This window comes from Sphaeramia orbicularis, chromosome 20, assembly GCF_902148855.1.
Source record: "Sphaeramia orbicularis chromosome 20, fSphaOr1.1, whole genome shotgun sequence".
In the NCBI taxonomy this organism is placed as follows: domain Eukaryota; kingdom Metazoa; phylum Chordata; class Actinopteri; order Kurtiformes; family Apogonidae; genus Sphaeramia; species Sphaeramia orbicularis.
Window position 1 is genome coordinate 11,400,290 of NC_043976.1, and position 24,902 is coordinate 11,425,191.

At 37.1% G+C, this 24,902-nt stretch overlaps 2 protein-coding genes across 2 annotated transcripts; one reads left to right on the plus strand and one right to left on the minus strand.

Moving 5' to 3' along the window:
• The first annotated feature begins 983 nt into the window (after positions 1 to 983).
• On the plus strand, positions 984 to 8,878 carry maf1b (MAF1 homolog, negative regulator of RNA polymerase III b). The gene is made up of 8 exons (XM_030123172.1): positions 984 to 1,527; positions 1,976 to 2,064; positions 4,458 to 4,589; positions 4,676 to 4,838; positions 4,942 to 5,063; positions 6,406 to 6,525; positions 7,541 to 7,633; positions 7,732 to 8,878. Exons 2-8 carry the CDS (start codon positions 1,982 to 1,984, stop codon positions 7,754 to 7,756), a joined length of 738 nt encoding a protein of 245 aa, XP_029979032.1. The 5' UTR covers positions 984 to 1,527; positions 1,976 to 1,981; the 3' UTR covers positions 7,757 to 8,878.
• Positions 8,879 to 12,779: 3,901 nt separating this feature from the next.
• arl8 (ADP-ribosylation factor-like 8) lies at positions 12,780 to 20,976 on the minus strand. The gene is made up of 6 exons (XM_030123179.1): positions 20,537 to 20,976; positions 18,775 to 18,835; positions 18,538 to 18,685; positions 16,809 to 16,892; positions 16,454 to 16,605; positions 12,780 to 14,446 (listed from the first exon to the last, which is right to left on the minus strand). Exons 1-6 carry the CDS (start codon positions 20,580 to 20,582, stop codon positions 14,398 to 14,400), a joined length of 540 nt encoding a protein of 179 aa, XP_029979039.1. The 5' UTR covers positions 20,583 to 20,976; the 3' UTR covers positions 12,780 to 14,397.
• Positions 20,977 to 24,902: the final 3,926 nt, after the last annotated feature.

Here is a 24,902-nt window from a genome sequence, read left to right on the forward strand (position 1 = left end):
ACACTATGTTAATGACGGTGATATTAATGACTGTTACAAACATATATACAGCTTACTTGTACATGTACAGGGTGGGGAAGCAAAATTTACAATGAACATTTAGTTGTTTTTTCTCAGCAGGCACTACGTCAATTGTTTTGAAACCAAACATATATTGATGTCATAATCATACCTAACACTATTATCCATACCTTTTCAGAAACTTTTGCCCATATGAGTAATCAGGAAAGCAAACGTTAAAGAGTGTGTGATTTGCTGAATGCACTCGTCACACCAAAGGAGATTTCAAAAATAGTTGGAGTGTCCATAAAGACTGTTTATAATGGAAAGAAGAGAATGACTATGAGCAAAACTATTACGAGAAAGTCTGGAAGATACTATTAAAGAAGAACGGGAGAAGTTGTCACCCCAATATTTGAGGAACACTTGCGCAAGTTTCAGGAAGCGTGTGAAGGCAGTTATTGAGAAAGAAGGAGGACACATAGAATAAAAACATTTTCTATTATGTCAGTTTTCTTGTGGCAAATAAATTCTCATGACTTTCAATAAACTAATTGGTCATACACTCTTTCTATCCCTGCCTCAAAATATTGTAAATTTTGCTTCCCCACCCTGTACAGTGGTGAAGATGGAATCTAGAGTTTTTATCGTCAATGGATCAAACACTTAACATCACTTTGCGCAGTTTGTTCTAAATTACTCTGTTATTAAATAGTATCATACAAATACTGTATCAGTTTTTAGCATATAAACGATTTTTTTGTTCGGACGAGTCCTGCGCCAGTAATCACAAACAAAAGTGAAAATAAATATCTTAAATGCCTTGCGGTTTTGTTAGATAAACACAGGGCTTTCCAGAGAAATATTCAACCAATCACAGTTGACTAAATTCATATAGACAAGTTAAATAGCCAATCACGAGAGCAAGGTGGTAAAAGTAGGCGTGTATATCATCCGGGGATATATAAATGAAAAGGGGCTGAACCCCATCGCACAGAGGAATCCGTTGTTTTGATGAGAATAGATTCGTTGTTGAGACAGTCGACGATTTACAGCATTTTTTGACCCTTTTCATTATCTTTCGGCTTCGTTCCTTGCAGCCTTTTCTGATCGAGTCGCTTAGAAAAGGCGACTTGATCTAGCAAATCCAAATCTTTTTGTAAAATCAGGTCGAAAGGGATGCCGCTGCAGACAGACTCCGACGGACGCAAACAGTCTTTGGATTTAATCTCGTCGCATTTAATTGGAAAGAGCAGTTTTTGCATAGATTTAAAAAGCCTAAGAATAACCCATTCTCGACCGAGTGCTTTTGTAAGATGCTTAAGCTCCCGTACATATTAATAGCTCGACTGTGAAGTGTTGACAGGGGCATATACCAGCAAGCTAACAGCTAACCTTTAGCTAATCAACAAAGCGGGGATCGTTAATCTTTTGCGTCATCAAATAAGCAGCTGGCTAAGAAGACATTTTCTTCAGCTGACAACTTTTGAGCCACTTGTTCTCTGCTTGTGTTGACAATATTGCTCGGTAAGTTAACAATTTTGCTTTATCATTATATTAAACCAGGAAGACGACTGTCAACTTCGATTGAAGAGGGTGGGGGAGGGGCAGCAGCTGAGCTTACAGAAAGCGGAAATTGTGGTTTGATCTAAATATGCGACCTCTGTGGGCCTGTTGTGTTCGCTGTTTATGAAGCTTCATATTTCAATAGTTTTATAACTACTTTTGTGGACGAAATATTGTAGTAGAATTTCTTTACTGGTTTCATAAAGCTGTAGTAACATGAAATAACGGTGTAAACATCGGCTAATGCTAAAGTGGAGTCAATATGTAGCTAGCAAACAACAACAACACATCATCACATATTGTCTATTTGTTAATAATATGAATAAAAATTAACAAGATTCGTGCTTAGCCGTGGTCTGTCAGGTAAATAAATTTGACTGTATTTCACATTATTGTTTTTTTCTCACAGACAGCAATGAAATTGTTGGAAAACTCCAGCTTTGAAGCCCTCAGCTCCAGGCTGTGTGTGGAAACAGGGGAGTCTCGCATCCTCGGCAGGTATGGGTCATAACAGTTCAACACCAACAGCTGATACAACATTTTATCACCTTAGACACAAACAAGTGCCAACTATACTACGACCACTGTACATACAGTCCATGCACTGATCACCTTAAGGGTAGTTTGTTTAGCTGCTTTACTGCTTCTATTTCAGGGGTGCAGACTTAGTGGCTCAACAGGAATATGCACAAAGACGTGACAGTTCAGACTGAATTTACCAAATAAAGAACAAGCGGTGACCAATTTGACCATGGTTGTCTTTGTATGGGAAAAACTCCCCGGTGTGATGTCATGGAAACTGGATCAAGGTTATGTGAGGAGGTGTGGTTGGTTCAGGGCTCAGACGCTGCTCATAAATGAGGGTAGTAGAGCAAACAAGAACCGGTCGATTGTGTAATATGATAAGAGAGGACTAAGGTAAAAGCCTACATTCTGTGCCAGGGGTGGAGGTTAATAGGTAACTCATAGCTCACTTTTCACATAGTGTTTGTAACAGTGGGTTTTAGTTATGCAAGTCCTACAGTGAGGCTTTTATTTACAGTGACAGTGTAGTTACATAAAAAGCAGTGGGTAGTGGAGCTATGCAGCCTTGTCTGAGGGCAGGGAGAGTGGGTAGTGAAACTGAGCTTCAGTACTAGTTGTGACCTGGTGTGACGCAGAACATGTTGTCCTCTCACGGCTCTGTGGCTATTTGGAGACAGTTGTGAAGTGTGATATGAGAGTGCATGTGTATATGCACAGATAAACACAAGATACTGTAGCGAGTGTTTCTGGAGTGGACAAGGCTGATGGTATTTAGGCTGCTTAGTGGATTAGTGAGGCAGCCCATCATAGCAGCATATTTGATCTTCTAACAAAGAATGTATCCCTGTGCACAGAGTATATAGTGTTTTCTGCACAGGACATTCTGATATTGTGCACAAAACAGAAGAGCATGAAATCAATCTGATAAGATAAAAAAAGAGCAGATGGAAATGTATATATGAAATGTAATGAAATGTATTTAATCCACAAACATATATTGAAAATCTTAAGCAACTACAAAGTAACACTGAAAACACCTGAGATGTTAGAAATATTTATTAAAACATAAAAGAAGTGTACAAGATTTTCAGTTTGTCGGTTTACCAGCAGTGTTTTGTTGAACGGATCAGCTGTGTTTTGTATGGAAAATGAGGGCAGTCATCTTCACCATGATATCCTTAACACCCGATGACCCTATATTTAGACTGGCAAGACCACAGAGGGTCCAAGGCAGTGTGTCTGAAGTTGCACAACCTTTGCACTCGCATAACCTGTAGGTGGGCTGGAGCAAAATAAACATCACCGCACCAGGCATATCAGTGGTGTCTGACCCAGAAACGTGAGACAGCATGTTGGAAATGTAAGCACTGACTTGCTCTTATGAAGCTATGGTTCCTTGTGGCAGTCTTGTCTCTAAACATAGTAAGGAATCCATGTAGATATAGTTTGTACAGTGTGACGTTGAAGTAATATTTATATACTCTATGCATTTAGACAGTAGTAAATGTTCTGAGAATGTTTATTGTTTTCCCTGACATGTGAAATGACTTGTCACACATATAATAATATATGTTTAACAAATTTGTACACCTTTTCACAAAAGTTTTACATTTGTCATGTAGCTGTAAAATGACGTTACTGGAGAGTCTTTTTTTTGCTTGTGCAGTTAGTATAAATGGTTTTAACCAGGATCAGTGAAGTTATTATGGAGACAATTATGTTTTACAGCTCAGGTTAAAATGTACACAGTCTTTAGCTGCAGAATTTGTAGAAAAAGTCATATTGGAATTTGAGTTGAACTGCTTGGTTATCAAGGAAAATATGCATGCTACTTAACGTCTATCTTATATTTTTCTTTTTTTTTTGCAGTATATGGAGAACTGTTTTATTAGACCCATGTTTATCATATTCTCCACATTCATTATCCACCTTTTTTCTGATATTACACAAGTTCACTTGCTTGAAATTTCTTGGAAACATGGCTAAAAAAATCCACATCACCATACACAGAGTGGACCTTTAAATCCTGGCCTTCTGCGATTATGTAATTGCACGCTCTGCTGTTATGATTAATTGTGCAACTCTAATGCTTTCCCATCCTTGTGTTTTATAAATATCTGTGTCGTGAGTAGGGCACTTATTTAAAGCATCCAAAACAGATCAGGCTTTACTTAGAAAATTCATTAAAATATCCTGATGTGCTCTCAGCGTTATGCACTACAGTGTTTTAAGCCTAATGCATTATTAAACTAATCTTAATGGGTTCAGCGGTAATTTTCACTCAGTGGAATTTCCCTCCCACTTCCTGTTATTTAATGTTTCACTGATAATCTCTGAAGTAACACAATATTATTTCCTGTCCACAGGATTGAGAGCTACTCCTGTAAGATGGCAGGGGATGATAAACACATGTTCAAGCAGTTCTGCCAGGAGGGGGAACCACATGTCCTGGAGGCTCTGTCCCCCCCTCAGTCCACCAGCACCACCAGCCCCTCGCAGTGAGTTCGCCTCTCAAAACATCGCACGTCAGAGCACAGCTATTGGAATATTTCCTTAAAACTTCCTCTCTTTGTATTTTGTTCAGACTGGGGAAGAGCAGTGAGGACGGGGAGAACCCTCTGAGTGACAAGTGTTGCAGGAAGACTCTATTCTACCTCATCACCACCCTTAACGAGTCCTTCAGGCCGGATTACGACTTCAGCGCAGCACGAGCCCACGAGTTCAGCCGAGAGCCCAGCCTCAACTGGGTCCGTAGTACAGAGCTAGAGCAGCAAGAACAAAGGCAGCACATTAAAAAAAAAAAAAGAAAACAAAAAGAGCTTAAATAAATCTTTTGTAACTGTGTGTCAGGTGGCGAATGCGGTAAACAGCAGCTTGTTCTCCGTTGTGGGCGAGGAGTTCAACTCTCTGGGGCCTGAGCTGTGGAGCGCCATCGACCATGAGATAAACCTGCAGGGCTGTGACATTTACAGGTAGGATATTATGTCCAGTCACACAAGGGCTGCATGACAGTGACATTAAAGACTGTGCTGTTAGATGGTTAATAGAGCTGAAATCCCTGCACAGCTGCTGTCACTAACATGTGCACGTACGCAGCATCCTAAAAATGCTTTAGGAGTGGTCGCTTGTTTCCATAGCAGAGGTGCTTTCCTTTGTTTTCCTGCATTACCCAAGATACTTTGGACTTTTTTAAAAATTTAAAAAAAAAATGGTAAAGTTTCCTCGTGGGAAAACCCTGAAAACTCCACCCATCTTCCACAAAACCTCGAGATAATAGTACAAAAATTAGAGATCATATGAATAGAATGCACAGATCTTAGGCGAACCACATCATGTTTTCTTGGAGACAGACCATATGACCCCCCCAGCGTGCAGATCATTTAAACCAGTGGTTCCCAACCTTTTTTGGCTCGTGGCCCCATTTTAACATCACAAATTTCTGGTGACTCCAGACATTCAAAACTGAGACTTTTTTTTTTTTTTGCCAAAGTTAGTTTGTTTTTGATCATGTAATAGTTTGCTATACTATGTTGCAAATAAACATTAATTTTAGATGAAATTTAGGTTGTGTAATGTATGTTATTATGGGTGGAGACAGAAAAGCCAGGTTGAAATTACTGCACAAAGTGAGAATTGTATTTTTCTTGGTCAGGATATGTACAGTCAGTCCAGCTTGGATTTACAAGGCAGCAAATTAATACTGAACAAACAAGAACTCAAACTATGAATTATGAAAGCGCTACAGCATCTGAAACTGACCACAATGAACATTTGAAAGATAAACAGTACCACAGTGCTTCAGTTTCAGTGTATATATATATATATATATATATATATATATATATATATATATATATATATGTATATGTATATGTATGTATGTATGTATGTATGTATAATTTTTTTTTTTTTTTTTTTTTTTTTTTTTAAATCAGTTACTAGAAATTTCAGGGGTTCCCATTTGAATTCCAGGCGGGCCCCAAGGTTGAAAAACACTGATTTAAACACAATTAGTGATCTGTCAACAGAAGAAGAAATAGTCAAATTCACCTAAATACTAGTGAATTTGACTATCAAAACACAACATTATCAGTAATTTTGCTCAGTTTCAGTAAATACTGACATTCGAGGTTGTTATCAATGTAGGTGCATATAACGTATTTAAGAAAATTAAAAAGTTAATGGTAAAATAAATTCTTTACAGGCACAGGATGTGGAGGGAAAATGTTGTAGCGGCAGCTGGAGTACACATGCTTATTTCTCACAGGAATTAACTCACAGGAGGATTAATGTTCTTATCTTTTCTGTTTCTAGCTACAACCCTGATCTGGACTCGGACCCTTTCGGTGAAGAAGGGAGCCTCTGGTCCTTCAACTACTTCTTCTACAACAAGAAGCTGAAGAGGATTGTATTCTTCACATGCCGCTCCGTCAGGTCAGCAGCAGCAGCAACACTCAGATATTGCACTTGCTCAGTGTTTCTTTCTTTTTTTTTAAACCTGTCCTATTCAACAATTTGACCTCCAATATAAGTTTACTGGTGCCACAAGTTGTTTTCATCTGAGAGGGTTTGATGCCTTAGATCAACTCCCCCTATTGGTTGGATTTAATTATTTTATTACTGTACGGCTATTACCTGATGGGAGAACAGGACAAGGTTATACACAAACAAACATGCAAAAATAAAACATTAACAACAGCAATAGAAGAAGATCATTGAATTTGAAAAACAGTGAAGAACAGAATAGTCTAATATCACAATAACCTGTAGAAAACAACAAATTAATTTAAGAAAAGCAAAAATAGCAACAGAATAACATTGTTGACTGTAAAGCAAAATTACTCAAAGGCAGTTGTTCAGTCTTAAGCCTGCTTCAGATGGACATCATTGTGATAAAAAGTGGAAAGAAATATGAAAAATTAGTATATGTATTCATATAGATATGGATTTGACCCCAGTGATAAGGTGCTGTGCTGGAAAAATTTGAAAATGACCCTTAACCCTTAGGGGTCTGAGCCTATTTTGGCTGTTTTTGAGTACTTTTGATTTTGCCTTTATATACTATATGAAGAAAGGTCTACTATACCCATGTTTGGTATCTTTTTTTCAGCACAACTTCATCTGTCTGATCTGCCTATTCTTTTTTCACTTTAACCTACTCAACACAAAAGGTCAAAAAACACAAAAAATATAAAATCCGATTTGAAAAATGTATATAATTTATTGCATAAATAACACAAAGATGCTTGACAGACCTTTTCAAAGACTTCAAAAGTGAATATTGGTTCCAAATCTTAGGTATATAAAGTTAAAATTTTAATAAATTAAAACGATGCTTAAATATTTGACATAAAAGCATATTTTTACATAGACGTTTTCTCACCCAAAAAATGTGTACAAACCCTGCAAATATGACTGAACTGTGATATAAACTCTTCCGTACCTGTAGTGTCCTGAGTGGCTACGGCCGTGATTGTCTTGACAATGAGCTGGACATGGAGCTGGACGACGAGGAGGAAATGGACGGCTTCACTGAGGACAGGTCAGACCGACTGGGATTCTGTGACTTTGTTTTGCTCAATATTAGTCATAAAACAGCTGCGTTAAGCCTTTTTTTTTTTTTTTCTTCCCTTCTTTCAGGTTCCCCAGAGCTCTGTGCGTGTAGATGTCCCAGATGACACGCCTTGGCCAAAGATTATCTGGGTTTTTCCTCCTTCCATGCTCTCATCTACCTTCTTGTTTTGGGACTTTCCTGCATCATCCAAAGCCATTTTCACATGTTAGACTAATGCATGTTTGAAGCCTTCTCCTCCGGTGGCTTGGACTGTGTTTCGTAGGTGGTGGACATTTCGTCGAAGCCCCACAGTTAACTTTTACGCTCCTTTATGTTGTTTATTTTGGAACGTGAGCCCAGCAAACAGCACAACGCAACACACAGGCACCTCCACACCGGCCACATTTCCAAAGAGACCACTTCACAGACGACGAAGAAGAAGGAAAACAACGCGGTCTTGTTGTGGAGGAAAGAGCGAAAAAAAAAAAAAAAGACTCGAGTGTGTTGAGTTTCTCACGAGTGATGTCAAAGAAGACGAGAGGAGTTCAGATTACACCAGCATCAATGAAAAGCGACACTGGGATTAAAGATTAATAATATTCCGACCTGTGAAGTGGCTGGGCCGGGTCCATGAACAGACTGACTTGCTGGTTAGAAAAAAAAAAACTCATCTGTTGTTCCTTGTTTGTTGTTTTCGTGTGTTGCTTTATAAGTGTGACGGTGACGTTAATGTGAGACCTGTTTTTAGAGTTTTAAACGATGCATTTATAACAGAACTTTGCATTAATACATCTTATTACCGCGAATGCTCGTCTGTATTTGTTAGACAGGAGGGCACTGGGTTGCAGCTTAAACAAACATATCAGCTTTTATTAATCTCCCATTGTTTTCAACCCCATTACCCAGTCCGCTCATGTTTAAACATTGTCTAATTCCAATATTTTATTTTATTTTTTACTGTCCTAACCCGCTCCCAGTTAATCCCAGTTTATACGCCTGTCTTGCCAGTGTTCAGTTTGCTCCTCAACTCAGTGCAGAGGCCTCACTGAATGTATAGTACAGTTTAGATGACTTATTCTTACCAGAAAATGGCTATGTCCAGCGTTATTTTTTAGAATTTGAGAAGCTCCTCTTTCGTTACCAGTGAACAGGAATTCTGTGACTTTTGACTGCTCTGTGCTTTGTTTGAGTGGCCAATATATTACAAATGTGATTAAACTGGTGATTCGTTCAGACCTGCCTGCTTCTTTGTCTTTATGTGCGATACAGTGTCCTGGTATTTGGAGGTTCAGCTACTGGGAAGTTTCTCTCAAAGGTCCAGTGGGTAAGATTTACATAAACTGAGTGGCATTGCAATATACGTAATTATGTTTTCATTTTCTCATAAGAATACATTTTTTTCTAATGCTAGAACACAGGTGCAAAAGCCAGCCCACCAGAGGGTCCAATCTGTCCCACAGAAGGAATTTGTGAAATACTAAAATTACACTGAACATATTAAGAATTAAAGGTGTCCGAATGCTTAGTTCAGGTTTCACATACAGACCAATTCAATATCCAGTGGATCTGACCAGTAAAATACTATTATAATAACCTATAAATAATAACTCCAAATTCTTTTCTTTGTTTTAAAGTAAAAAAAAAAGTAAAATTACATGAAATTGTTTCCATTTACAAACTTTCACGAAAAAAGAGAATGACCTGAAATGTTTTAACAGAAGTGTAATTTTAACAATAGGCTGCCTGTTACTAGATGTTTTGTACATTTATAGATCCACTTGGATCTGTAAGTTGTAATACACGTGTATATTATAAACAGACATAATATTAAAATTATACAATTTTTTCTTAGGAAATTTCAAATGGTTCACATCAACATTTTCTTTCTTTTTTTTGTAATTATCTTTTTATTATTTTTTCAGGCATCATTATCTTATCAGCATTTTACATCATGTATTTAACTTCTATATAAAAACAAAAACATACTCATACAGGGGAGCAATGACAGAAATAGTAAAAATATAAAGATACACAGTAACCTTCAATAGAGTTAATGGGAAATAAGTGTTTTTCCTGTTCCATTCTTTCCTTCCAGAAACCCTTTTCCCCTGTAGAAGATTAACACTGAACATTTCAAGTGTGTAGCACAGGGGTGTCCGATCCTGTTCCTCGAGCTCTACTATCCTGCATGTTTTAGACGTTTCCCTCTTGCGGCACACCTGACGATCGTTATCAGGTTTCTGCAGCGCTTTATGATAGGCTTATCATTTGAATCAGGTACGCTGGAAGAGGGAAACATCTAAAACATGCAGGATCGTAGCTCTTGAGGACCAGGATTGGACACCCCTGGTGTAGCACAATGTTTTTCAACCTTGGGGTCAGGACCCCATGTGGGGGCACTTGGAATTCAAATGAGGTTGCCTGAAATTTCAAGTAATTAATAAAAATAAAAATTTGATAATAAAAAATGTGTGGTGAGTTGAGGGAGACAATCATAATACATAACAGACATGACAAACTGTGAAGCTGAAACTGAAGCACTGTGGTTCTGTTTATCTGTCAAATGTTCATTGTGGTCGGTTTCAGATGCTGCAGCTCTTTCATAATTCATAGTTTGACTTACTGTTTGTTCAGTATTAATTGTCAGCCTTGTAAATCCAAGCTGGACTGACTGTACATATCCTGACCAAGGAAAATCAAATTCTCACTTTGTGCAGTAATCTACACCTGGCTTTACTGCCTCCGTCCATAATAATATATATTATATAGACTAAATGTGTCTAAAATTAACCTTTATTTGCAACATAGTATAGCAAACTATTACATGATCAAAACAAATTAATTTTAGCAAAAAAAAAAAAAAACAAAAAACGTCTCTATTTTGAATGTCTGGGGTCGCCACAAATTTGTGATGTTAAAATGAGGTCACGAGCCAAAAAAGGTTGGGAACCACTGGTGTAGCATGTCATGTCAACATTTTCATAATGTAATTTAACTTTTCTCACTGTTATTTTACTGGTCCGGCCCTCTTGACATTATACACTCACAGTCAATGAAAAGTTTGAGACCATATTTTTCAACATAATTTTTATTTTGAAACCCTAAACTGGAATTTTTTCATATGAATCATTTGTTTAGGATATTGGCATACAGAAACAGAAATCTAAAGTTTCAAGAATAATTTCAAAACAAAAAACTTAACAAAAGAAAATGGCACCTGCCAAACACAAAGTCACAACAGTCAATACCGGGTATGGCCTCTGTTTGCTTCGATGCAGGCGGTCTATGGTCAGCCTGTCATGTTGTGGTGTTCAACCAGGTTTCTGATTGTGGGTTGGGAACAGCCCATACATACACCAGGCTCTATCACTGTAGCTCAAAGCGGCCTCCACCATACCCAGTACCTGGAGACGTTGTTCACATGATAGATGTGGCATGATGCCGTTCACTGGACTAACAATGGTGGCCTTTTTTGGGCCTTTATATAGGCCTTCAAAACCAATCCTCAAATTGTGCAGATACCCACTGAGTATTGCTGAATGTGTATTTGGTCCACTTTTGCAAAGAGACCAACCCATGTGCAATGAACTGTGACAACATGACAACTCATCATTATCTCAACGAACCGAGCACTAAGTCATCAATAAATCCACAATAAATAATTACAACCCCCCTCCAAGTAGAACTATGCAGACATGTCTACCTCAAACCTTCTATTGACTGTCAGTATACTAGACCAGAGGTCACCAACCCTGGTCCTCCAGAGCCACTATCCTGCATGTTTTAGATCAGGGGTGTCGAACTCATTTTCTTTCAGGGGCCACATTCAGCTAAATTTGATCTGCAGTGGGCCGGACCAGTGAAATAATAACATAATAATATATAAATAATGTCAACTCCAAACTTTTCTCTATGTTTAAGAGCGAAAAAAGTAAATTTACATCAGGAAAAGGTTTACATCTACAAACTATCCTGTCAAACAATGTGAATAACATGAAAAAACTGAAAAAATAAGTATAATTTTAACAATATTCTGCCTCAGTTTATCATTTACACATGTACATTATAACTTACTGATCACAGTGGATCTACAAACACACAAAACATTTATTAACAGGTAGAATACTGGTAAAATTGTACTTACTTCTCTTAAGACATTTTAGGTTATTCACATTTTTGTTCAGGTTAATCACATTTTTTGCAAAATTATACTTTGTTTTAGTGTAAATACATGAAAATATTTACATTTACAAAGAGAAAAAATTGGAGTTGTCATTTATATGTTATTATGATAGTATTTTACCGATTTGACCCAGTTGAGATTGATTGTTCATTTCTTAGTGTAATTTTTGCATTTTACAAATTCATTCCAAGGGCCAGACTGGACCCTTTGGCGGGCCGGATTTGGCCCCCGGGCCGCATGTTTGACACCTGTGTTTTAGATGTTTCCCTCTTCCAACACACCTGATTCAAATGAAAACCTATCATCAAGCTCTGCAGAAGTCTGTTAATGACTGTCAGGTGTGGTGGAGGAGGGAAACATCTAAAACATGCAGGATAGTGGCTCTGGAGGACCAGGGTTGGTGCCCCCTGAACATAAATGAGTTTGACAGCCCTTCATTAGAATAAGTGGCTCACTATTAAGTTCATCATGTTTCTTCAACACCTCAGAACTTCCTTTTATTTTATTTTTTCGTTGCTTATGTACATTACTGTCATCTATATCTGACTCTGGACCAGACCTAAACATCAAAACTAAACCCTGAGGTGTTATTTGAGGCCCTGGAGTCATGGTGGGATAAAGGTGAAACTATGCAATCTGCAATTTAACCACTAGATGTCACTAGAGTTCATGCACTGAAACAAACTTCAATCATGTATTTCAATGAGTAGGACTCTTCATGGTTAGAGTTGAAAACATTTTTTATTTAAAACAAACTGAAATACAGTACATGACCCAGACTAGACTTCACCACACTCAAAAGTATCCGTTTCCTCACTTTGTGAAATCAAGGTCAAAGCCATGTGCTTCAAACCTTGTAGCTGCAAAGAGTCTGGGGCTGCACGGTGCGCCCACTTCCTGTTTACGTAAAAACACCTTATCACACATTTGTGAAAAGTGTATCCTCGAGACCCAGAGGCACTCCCAGACAAGATGGACACTGCTCTTTCATTGCCATTTTTTTTTTTTTTAAATTCACCCTCACCAATGAAACTTATGCGCCCCTCCTTTTGCACCGTTTTGGAGTTTGCAGAAGGTTATACAAGGTTCCAAAGTGACACGTGCATAGATCTGTTAGTTCAAGGAATTCTTAAAGAGGGAATCTTGGGTTAAAATCATGGGCAGATTGGCATCATTTCATACACACACACAGTCCCTCAGATGCGCTGAACAGCATGATTAAGGCTGAGGATCAAGTATATTCTGTAGCATATTGGCTAAAATAAACCACCGAGCCCTCAGGACAGACGCCATCCCCCTGCACCTCCATATCCCCTTCATGTCAAACAGCTCCGACACCATTTCGACTATATGCATCTATCTGAGGGAAGCCTTATCTGATCCCTTTGTTTAAAATAACAAAATCTGTATGCAAGCGTATGTGTCAAAATGGCTGCAGAGAAATAAAGAAATGTTATATTAGGACGCAGCCACGCACAGCTGCAGAGCACCAAAAATCTGTTAATACTAAACAGGTTTTAATGCAAACCAGCACCGCCTGACTGACAGCCTTAAAAAGTAAAAAATAAAAACATGAAAATTAAATAAAATTATAATACGCCATTGACAAAACATATTGTTTACATTTTAAAAATTGTTATAAACACAAAGCTTTTGTACTGTTCATTTGAAACCATGTCGCAGAATACCAGCCAATTAATGCTTTGCTAAAACGTATTTTCCTTTCGTTTTAGGGCCAGGCTGATAAAAAAAAGTTTGCATGCCAACACTGTACTTAAACCATCTGGCTCAATAATATACATGTACAGGCTCATAGTTAATAAGAGGGGAGATTTTCAGTATTATTTACCACAATACGGCACCAATATTTCTGGTGTGAGAACAACCACCAACTGTGTAGCTTATGAAACTGACGTCATATGTAACAGAATAACGGACAAAAAACAAGAATGAGAACATGATGTAGTGTATAAAACTGAAATGTGCACTGTAACAAAACTTAAGTGTCACCGCTCCTGACAAAATTGGTGTTAAAATACTGTTTGCAGATCAGGATCCCTTCGTATGTCCTGTCAAAATTTACCTGAATGTGAACAAACTTATATGAAGGAAAAAGAAAAAAAAAGCTGCACCATAGTTTCCTGTGCTGTGATATTTATGACAAAAACATGATAAAGTGTGATGTGACATGATATGTATGTAGTGTTAATGGTCCACGTCCAGTGCAGACCTGCCCTGGACATCCTCTGAACTCCAGTCTAATGAAAACATCTCTTCTCCTCCTTTAGCGTCAGATTCCACCGTTCATTAGGTAACCGGGTTTGTAATTATAATCAGTTCTGTTCGTGTCAATCGGGAGAAGCAGCAGCTCCACTGTAACAAGCTGTGGAAGTGTCAATGCTCCCGTCATGTGCAGTCTCAATAACGTCAAGGTCCAACTTTGTCAATAAAAAAAATAATAATAATAATAAAGAAATAAAAAACAATAACAATAAGCCAGTAAGGACAAGCTGTGGTGCCACCTTGTAGGTGGTGCAGGTAGTCAGGCCATCTTCGGCTGAGGGAGACGCTATCTTAACCCCGCCCTCGAGGTCATCCACTCTAGGCCTTGGCATAAGCTGAAAAAACAGTGATGAAATATTAATGACCTGATGTATATTTGTCTGTGAATCATGTTTATTTGAAGGAAATAGTATTTACAAACAAATGAAAAACAGCAAAAGCAGAGCAAAGTCTGAGCAACTGTAATATTAGAAATTTTTATATATATATATATATATATATATATATATATATATATATATATATATATATATGTGTCGAGGCCCAAAACAGAATCTGGCCCGATTCAGAATCAGGCCGGCCCAGAATGGAATTCTATTCTAGGCCGGCCTAGAATGGAATCCTGCTGCTATAATGTTATTTTTATACCATGTTTAATGCAAATGATCTAAATTATTACAAAATCAATACATGGAATTTGCAAATATGTGAAAAAAAAAACGAAACAAACAACATTTTAATTGTAAACTATAATACACTTTATTTACAAATAGAATCTAGTGGTACTCCCCACCAATATATGGTACAGTGAAATCGACTGAAATTGACAATAGTTACTCAAGGTATGTAAGACTGAAAATGTAAAATTATGACAAATTATGGAATTATGGCTCATTTGCATTAAACATGGTATAAAAATAACATTATAGCAGCAGGATTCCATTCTAGGCCGGCCTAGAATAGAATTCCATTCTGGGCCGGCCCGATTCTGAATCGGGCCAGATTCCGTTTTGGGCCTCGACATATATATGTATAAAACCATGGAGTCTGATAAATGATGGATGGTTTATGTTCAGTTCATGATATCTTTGCTGATAAAAAAATCACTTTTTATTCAGTTTTCTCTATTTCTAACATATTAACCCTCAACTTTAATTTAAGCTTTTATGATCAGTAAATTAAATATAGGAAAATACCTGATTGTCACTTAAAAATGCAAAGGAATTCAGGGTAGTAGAGGATAATATAATAAATGGTGATAAAACACTTTGGAAAGGTTAAATTGCCACCAAAGTAACACTGGGTCTTTATGGGTTAAACCTGCCATTACTGCCTACTCACAGAGAAAAAACAGTCATTTGACCAACTTTTGACAATCCTCATATTCAGCTGTGTTATTTCTTTTGCTGGTAAGGTGATATGCATTGAAGGGTGTTTGAATGTTTGGACTGTTGTGTTGCTAAGACACTTTAATGAATAGGTGTGCCATAATTATTATATGACTGCCACATCCCATTTGGAATAATTATTTTACATAATTGTGGTTGTCGTCTCCATTCATCTGTATAAACACAGTGGAGAGACACTAACTAACATATTTATTATTATTTCAGCAACATTTACGACTGCTTGGACATGTGCTCTTTTAATGTCATCTTGTGCCCCATGTGCCATACGAGCTCAATGCAGAATGAATAATGCAACTTAATATTTTATCTTTTGGCCATAGTTTGCGTTTTATTTTGATTTTGGACCTTGGTTCAATGTTACAGTAATGGCCTTTGTATATTTAAGTAATCTTAACTGACATCGAAACAGAAAACTAATGAAAATAGAATTCATTTAGTGCAAGACTTCTAAGTCCCTTCTTCTTCATGAGTTGTACATATTTGTGCATAAATTAGTATTATCATACAGATATTACAGTGATGGTATAAAATTAAAAGCCACTGATTAGCAGCTCTTCAAATTAGATGAATAAGAAAATCAGGAAATTCTAGAATAAACCAAACAGATTTAATGATGCCTGTTATGACCAAAAGCTCCAGAGCTTTCATTAAATAGCCTTAAGGTTAAATACTTTTTGTCTTGCATATACACCAACTCCCTTATTAAAATGTTTGTCTTCTTTTTTGCCATGTGGTTTTTATAATTCATCTACTTAGTGTAAGAATATTAACTGAAAACATCTGGATACATATTGCGACTTTCCACATGTTCCGCAGCTGGACAGAGTTGAAGGGCTGTAACATCATTGCCGTGATTCACTGTTTGCTGACTATACAGTTCGTAACAGCCGATAACCGCTCTAGCCTTAACGTCAACATGGCTTTTTGTCTTACCCCTCTCCTGTAAGTGCACAGCAGGACTGTATGTGCCAGGGGTGGTCTTTGATGGAGCTCAGGGTGAGGTATTTGGAGATCTCTGCTGCAGACATACAGTCCTTCATATCCTGCTTATTGGCAAATATCAACACAGCTGCTTTCCTCAGGTCCTGGGGGAGGCGGAGAGGAACGTCAGAGAACAATGAAGCCATAACCCTGCCACCTTTGAAACCACGAGCACTAAACAATCTAGTGGGGTGGAAAAGGGCCGACCCGGGCCCTGGAAAATCAATGTCCATTATAAAAACAGGGTCAGTTCTGTGGAGTCGGTTTCCTCATGGCCATACAAGGATTTGTGGAAATGGGTGTTTACCTCATGAGCCAGCATCCTGTAGAGTTCCTCTTTAGAGATGGCTAGTCTCTCTCTGTCTGTGCTGTCCACTACCAAAATGATGAACTGTGGAATAGAAAGGGGGGGGGGGGACAAAAATTCACACTGAGCACCCTCTTTTTAAAAAGCTATTTACAGCAAAGCAATGCAACACAGTGGGTGGGCATTTCCAGGCCAAGGGCTTCACAATGAATACTGGTAACTGCTATGCTAATAGCCCCTTTAGAATGACAGAGAGTGACCTTGTATGACAAAAGACCAAAGGCACGTTAATTCTGAGGAGATGCAAGAGACGGCAATTAAATCAAGGCAGCGAAAAGAAGGAAAAGACTGAGTTCCCTATGTAAGTGAATGGTCAACACACGCATTACTAACCTGACTATGACCCAGCACACGGCTTTAAATACGCCTGTTACTGCTCGACTTCAAGTTAAAAGAATGAAGAGATACTTCAAAAGTTACTGTAGGATTATTAGATGACTTCTGGAGTAACTATAGTAACTATTGTGGCAGAGATTTATGGCTTCTAGCTTTCTCATTCACAAATTAACACATTTCTGACTGGAAAAGATGCCTGAATGTAACTCTATCAAACTGAAACGCAGTCTTGGAGGAAATGTACTAATGCTAGAACTATGCTGTAAACATAAAATACATAATGGAGAAGAGTCGATTAATTCGCTACGGAGTGCTATTTGTGGAACTTGGCTTTGGTAGAGCTAACTTCAGGATCACAGATTGAATAACTGAGTTTTAGATAAAATAATTAGAAAATGTAAAAAAAAAAAAAACTTATAATTGCCTATTTGATATGGTTAGACTGCTAGGATTCATTGATCATTTGCTTTGACTTCGATATTCACTGACTTGTTTATTAGGTATTCATTCATAGATGTGGGAACACTGTAATCCAGAATGAGTGAATGGAGCTGGAAATCAATTGTTGCTATTCAAGAAAGCTAGAGGAATTAAGACCATGCATTTATGTACACAATAGTAAAACTACTTTTTCAGACTAAAATGTAAAAAAAAAAAAAAACACTTATCATTGCTTATTTGATACATTTAGACTGCTCAGATTTACTGATCAATTGCTTTGACTTTGAAATTCACTGATTTGATTATTAGGTATTCATTCACAGCTGTTTGGCTGAGCAGAAAGCCTATTTGTAAGTCAAAGACATTCATTGTTATTCAACAATTTGCAGTATAAGTCCTTAGAGAGTCTGTCAAACACTAAAAGGGCCATCCAGTCATGTTAAGCTATTCAGCAGCTGTACCTGCATTAAACTGAGAAAGTAGAATCTCCAAAAAGTCAGCTGTTATTTGAAGAGTATGGCTCCAAAGTAAACCTCTTTGAAAGTGCTCCAGCTTATGTGACTGCCCTCCTGTTCCTCATTTCTCTGCTTTCCAAAAAAATACGGTGGAGGCTGACCCTGGCTTTGCTTTTCAGACAGGCCCCTTTGTGAAACGGTGACCTCTGACTTGGGCGGCCCCTGCTGCCGTCTGTGCTCTGAACAAACACACCAGCTGCCGTGCTCAGAAAAATCACTGCTGGACAATACCTCGGTTCCCCTCACACTCAGCAGAAAATGCCATGAGACAGTTAGAGGTCTGCATTAAAAGCTGATTCCTAACACTGGACCTGTACTTTCAGAAATGTAATTCAACAGGCTCTTCGGTGGTTCGATTGTGTGCTTGAGTCACTCACCTCTGTATTCGAGTAGTAAGTGTTCCAGGATGACCTGAGAGACTCCTGCCCTCCTATGTCCCACATGAGGAAGTGGGTATTTTTCACCACTATTTCTTCTACATTGCTTCCGATGGTGGGTGATGTATGAACAACCTCGTTCATTAGACTTAAAAAAGAAAGTCAGAATGTGAAAATATGCAACCTGACATATAGAAATAAAGGATGACAGGTTAGATTCATAAGAAAACGACTTACAATTGGTAGAGTATAGTGGTTTTCCCAGCATTGTCAAGTCCAACAATGATCACTTTGTGCTCTGAAAAACAAACAGTCTGTTAAACTTGTGATGTTTACAATCAACAGCTGGAAAATAATGACCAAGACCACATGATCGCATGTATAATTATGAGGAATAGACTGATGTAAACAAGTGAGACGTCCTCACTGCATTTGCTTTCGTTGTCGCTACACAATTCATCCCTGCTATTCAGAATGACAAAGACGCTGGCCTTACATCCTTTCTCATACATCTTGACCTCATTTTTTCCTCTCATGCGTAGCTGGACCCGGAGAAACGTTTGTCCATTAATAAGACCATTTGAGTGCAGTTTCCATCGGCCCTGGCTCTGACTGCCGTGAAGCAGGCAAATGTGACAGGGTGAAGGCAGAGTCAGAGCTGACACGTAAATGTGAAAATACATCACTTCAGTGTTTTGGCTTTTCCACCCTTTTTGGGCCTCTGGCTGCAGAGGAGGAAGGAAGTCTGGTCAGAGGGCAAACAGTTCTGGCCATCAGGGTGCACCATATTGGGTTTTGGAGGATGATGCCTGTCTATTGCTTCCTAAGCGAGTAGCTACCCTGTGGTGATAGTTACAAGAGGAACTATGGAGATCGGTGACCTTCTTTCAATCCAACTTCACCATCTTTAACAGCAGATCTGCATCCTGATCCAAAATCATTCTGCAACAATGTCATCCCACTAAGTACAAATACAGCTTTATTTTGCAAATAGGCTGCTATCATCTTTGACAGTAGTGTCTTGGGCATTTAAAACAATCGAATGGGCTTTTCTACACTGGCAACAACTTATTCCACTGTAGCCAACATTTCTACATGGAACAAATGGCTTAAATTAGCAGCAACAGACAAAAAAGTGTAATCACACTACAGGAAAATTATGTAAAAATGCAAAAGCTAATTTTCTTACAACCTGTTGACATCTAGTGTGTTACAAATACATATATGGAGCTTGAACATTACATCTCCATTCCCCTCAGGCCAGTAATCTCTTTAAGTGAGTGAAACTTGACACTGGGAACACTGTAATCCTGAATTAGTGAATGGACGTGGAAATCCTTCGTTGCTATCCAAGAAGGCCAGAGGAATTAAGACCATGCATTTATAGACACAACAGTACAAAAAAAAAAAAAAAAAAAAAAAAACTACACTGGGTAATAAAATCGGGAGTACACAATGCACTGTGTAATTCAAGCCGTAAATTCACCTGTAGCGTCGTAACATACTAGTAAACGTGGGAAAACATATGGAATGCTCCGTCTTTACGTTTGGCTAACCCCAGTCACTAAAAGCTTTTTGTTTGTCGAACAGTTACAGATGATGGTGTACAAAGCAGTCACCGAGGGGACACTCAAATGCAACAGTTCTCCATAAAGTCTGAGTAAACTTATGTAATGAGTGATAACACAACAAATACGCTTCTAGAGGCTTACGGCGACTTAAGGTAATCATACTGGTTAACAAACTGACAAACAGAGAAGTCACTGATAGCAAACTGTACTTCAACCTGTGTTTTTTTTTTTTGTTTTGTTTTGTCTAACAACGACAGTTCAACTGGGTCAGAAGCCCCTCGAAAACAAAGATGTGTGTCGACTCAAACCCCAGTGTTGCTGTTATTCTGGGTCTACCTCCTCACTTTTATGCTACTAAGCTAACAGTTCAGGTTATGTTCGGTTGAGCTAGCGTAAGGTTAGTGAGCCGTTAACGAGCAGATACTCACCTTGATTACAAAAGAAGCTCCACAGTTTTGCAAATATGAGGCCCATTGTTTGAGTAAACCCCGATGTCTGTCAGTTCGACCAACGTTGACTAAGTGGAGTGGGCAGAAGCAGCAGCAGCAGTGAGCTTCACCACTCTCAAGTCCACACCGCACAATCCGAGGCTGGATGCGGCTAGCTAACATTAGCTGGATGATCTCTTGTCCGCAAAACACCTCACCGACCTTTTCAACGCGGACTCCATGCGTTTCGGCTGCATCTAAACCGCAAACAGCGCGACAGTAAAAATGCTTTATGGTAACATAAATGTAACACCACGTCGTTGAGTGTCTGTGGTGGAGTTAAAGCCCTCTACAAATGGTATAAACACAGGATGTTAGTCACAGCTCTGCCTGCCTCTTCAGCTGCTGCTCCTTCAGTCCGTTAGCTGCTGGCACTGGTTTAGAGAGAGAGAGAGAGAGAGAGAGAGAGAGAGAAAAAAAAAAAAAAAAGCAGCAGCCCTCACCGTTTAGTTATCTTCCGGTTGCGTGATGACGTCATTTTGAGTTTTCGTTGGACGTTTCTGAAAACAGTGACTTTTAAGCACAGGTGTCAAACATGCGGCCCGGGGACCAAATCCGGTCCTCCAAAGAGTCCAATCTGGCAAAATTTACACTGAAGATATTAACAATCAAAGATGTTTAACCCTTTCATGCATGAATTACGAGAACCTTAGTAAAGATTTTTTTCCTTGAGTGTTTTTATTCCTCCTTACACATGAAAAAAAAAAAACGAAAACAAAAAAACAATGCGATTGATTTTTTTTTTTCATTGAGTTACAAAAATGTTCATGCGTTTAATTTCTGAAGTAAAGAAACGTGTGTTTAACCCTTTCATGCACTAATCATGAGAACCTTAGTTAAGATTTTTCTCTTGAGTGTTTTTATTCCTCCATAGGCATGAAAAAAACAGTGTGATCAAGTTTTTTTTTAAATTATTTATGGAGTTACAAAAATGTCCATGCATTTAATTTTTGAAGTAAAGAAACGTGTTTAAAACCCAATATCAGAAATTGATATTAAAACAGTGAAATAAAATCTGACATCTCACATTTTAATCTCACATTTTAACATATTCTAATGCTAATTATTACTCTTTTCATGGAGATAATATGCAAAAAAAAAACAAAAAAAACCCAGCGTTTTTCCTTAACAAATATCAGTTGATTTACACTGAAACATATTACTGCAGATCAGGTTTATCAAAACAGCAAAGTTACAGTAATGGTATGAATAACAGTGTATGGGAATATGCATAAGCGTCCACTGTGTTGGCTGATATGGAACTAAAATAACAAAACCCATGAATGTACAAGAGAACAGCTGGAGAAGAACTGTCCACTGGAGTGACCATTATGCATGAAAGGGTTAAAACCCAATATCAGAAACTATGGAAAAGGATTAGGGGCACTGGAAGAAGTACAATAAACTTAGGTCCAATATGTGTTTCTTATATTAAATTGAGGGGAAAAAAAGCCAGAATTCTGAGATTAGTCACAATTCTGGGAAAAAAAAGTCAGAATTCTGAGTTTAACCCTTTAATGCATAGTAGTCACTACAGTGGACAGCCATTCTACAATGTAATTTAACCTGAACTTCTGTAACAGTACCTGAATAATATCTGTATGAGTGAATATAAAGGCAAGGAAATAAAATGTTATTAATATTTAACCCATAAAGACCCAATGCTTTTTTTATGGCAGTTCCCAAATGATTGTTTCCTCTCTATTTAACCTTTCTTAAGAATTTATCACCATTTATCATTATATTATCCTCTGTTTTTAGCATTTTTTTCAGTGTAAAGTAGGTATTTTCCTATATTTAATCTGCTGATCATGTTGATGTTTATTAAAACTCAGAGTAAATTCAAAGGTTATTAAATCAGAAACAGCGAAAACAGAAAAAAAAGTGACTTTTTCAGCAAATTTATCATTAATCAAATGTCTCCATCCACTGTCATTGATCTAATTCCATGGGTTTTACTGGTGAATCAATGTTGGAGAAGATGACTGTGTTTCCATGGTAACTACGGGGCCTCTGAACATCCAAATATGGTCATATCTGATGACCACGAAAAGATGAAGAACTGTATTTTACAAAAATTATTTACATTTTCATGGAGTTAAAAAATGTCCAGCTGAGTGGACATTTTTTAACTCCATGAAAAATAGGTTAAAATTTTTTTTAAATTGCATTGGGGTTTTTTTTTCATGCCTAAAGAGGAATAAAAACAGTCCAGAAAAAATTCTTGACTAAGGTTCTCATAATTCGTGCATGAAAGGGTTAAAGTCAGAATTCTGAGGGAAAACAAAAGCAGAATTCTGAGTTTAAAGTCAGAATTCTGAGATCAAAGTCCAGTGGTCCTAATCCTGTTCCATAAGAAAGTAATAGGAAAACAATGAAATAAAAACATTTTTAATGTTGCAAATCTGATGTTTTCTCACATTTTAACATATTCTAGTCCTAGTTATTACTCATGTCATGGAAATAACATGGGAAAAAAAAAACCCTTTCTGTCTAACAAATAACATGTGATTTACACTCAAACATGTTAGTGCAGAAAAGGTTTATGAAGAACAGTAAACAGAATATCAGTGAATGGGATGGTGTGTAAACAGCCACTGTGTTGTCTGATAAGGAACTAAACTAACAAAACCCATGAATATATAAGAGAACAGCTGGAGAATAACTGTCCAGTGTAGTGACCACTATGCATGGAAGGGTTAAATCATTTTAGGTCTTTTCAATCTAAAGTGGGTCAGATCAGTAAAATACTATCATAATAACCTATAAATAATGAAAACTCATTGTTTTAGTGTAAAAGAAAAATTAAAATTGCATCAAAATGTTTATATTTACAGATTAGCCTTTTACAAAAAATGTGAATAACCTGAACAAATATGAACAACCTGAAATGTCTTAAAAGTAGTATGTGGAATTTTATCAATATTCTGCCTGTTATTAAATGATGTGTGTATTTGTAGATCCACTGTGGTCTGTAAATTGTGATGCACATGTATAAATGATAAACTAAGGTGTGATATTGTTAACATTGCACTTAGTTTTCTTAAGTATTTTCAGGTTGTCCATATTTGTTCAAGTTATGTTCAATTACAGTTTGTAGGTGTAAACATTTTCATTGCAGAATTTTACTTTTTTCACTCAAAAACAGAGAAAACTTTGGCGTTGACATTATTTAGAAGTTTTTATCCTAACATTCCTATTATTTATATTATTTTACTGGTCCGGCCCACTGGAGATCAAATTGGGCTGAATGTGGCCTGAACTAAAATGAGTTTGACACCCCTGCTTTTAAGTAACGGATATTTCTTTTAACTTCAAAATTGAAGATGTTTTATTTGGTTTCTTTATTGCTGATTTGCCTGCTCAGAAATTGTTTATTCTTAATCTCATTTTCTTATTAGTCAAATTTCATATACATGCCAGCAAATTTGCCAATCAGAAACCCAGCTTTGTTGTCTATAAATCTTACTTAGAATCCTACCTAGACACACTTAAATTCTGCATTAACCCTAAAGCTGTGAAGACTAAATCCTTATGTGACGAATTTAAGTCGTAATTTAATTTTTTCTATTTCTTTATGTATTTTTTTTAAATTTATTTTTATTTTATTATAATTTTTTTCTATTCTTGTTTATTCCTTTACTTTTATTTATTTAATTTACTTACCTATATATGTATTTATATTTAATTTCTTCTTGCCTCACCTCGAGCATTATGTTTTCTCCATGCCATGCTCTGTTCTATGTGTATTGTGTTGTATGGTATTATGTAAATAAAGTATGAGAAAAGAGAAAAAAAAAACTTAAGTAACACAAATAAAATACACACAATCTCATATTGTATCTCTCCATTGAGTTCCTTTTTTTTATTCATTTGTAGTTAAGTAGAAAATACCATGTTGCTCTAAAATAACTGAAACAGTGGTGGTATGATGCTGGTTTTGTGTTAGAAATTATTCAGTATAAAAGACTAATAATAATAATAATAATAATAATAATAATAATAATAATAAAAAAAAAAAAAAAATAATAATAATAATAATAATAATATTTGTGGCTGAAACAACAAACTTGAGGTTGAAATTGCCACTGTTTGCCCGTCAAAAATATTTCGAAGTTGCTGGAAAGGATATACACCATTCACGCCATGATTATTTGAGGAAAAACAGGGGTTTAATAATGGAGAATTATTTTTACAGTTAGTGTGAACTTCGAGCCAAAATGTGGCTGAATAATGTATATTTTTAAATAAAATGTTGTATTGTTAAATTCATCGGTCAAACTTTTTTTTTTTTTCATACTTTATT

What these genes read in the sequence shown, in the direction of transcription:
- maf1b (XM_030123172.1), top strand. Translation starts at nt 1,982, where the DNA reads ATGAAATTGTTGGAAAACTCCAGCTTTGAAGCCCTCAGCTCCAGGCTG. An exon ending in AGCACCACCAGCCCCTCGCA is followed by an intron (nt 4,590 to 4,675) that starts GTGAGTTCGCCT and finishes TATTTTGTTCAG; the next exon opens with ACTGGGGAAGAGCAGTGAGG. An exon ending in GAGAGCCCAGCCTCAACTGG is followed by an intron (nt 4,839 to 4,941) that starts GTCCGTAGTACA and finishes ACTGTGTGTCAG; the next exon opens with GTGGCGAATGCGGTAAACAG.
- arl8 (XM_030123179.1), bottom strand. Translation starts at nt 20,582, where the DNA reads ATGGGCCTCATATTTGCAAAACTGTGGAGCTTCTTTTGTAATCAAG. An exon ending in ACCACTATACTCTACCAATT is followed by an intron (nt 18,686 to 18,774) that starts GTAAGTCGTTTT and finishes TTCTTTTTTAAG; the next exon opens with TCTAATGAACGAGGTTGTTC. An exon ending in CTTACTACTCGAATACAGAG is followed by an intron (nt 16,893 to 18,537) that starts GTGAGTGACTCA and finishes TCTATTCCACAG; the next exon opens with TTCATCATTTTGGTAGTGGA.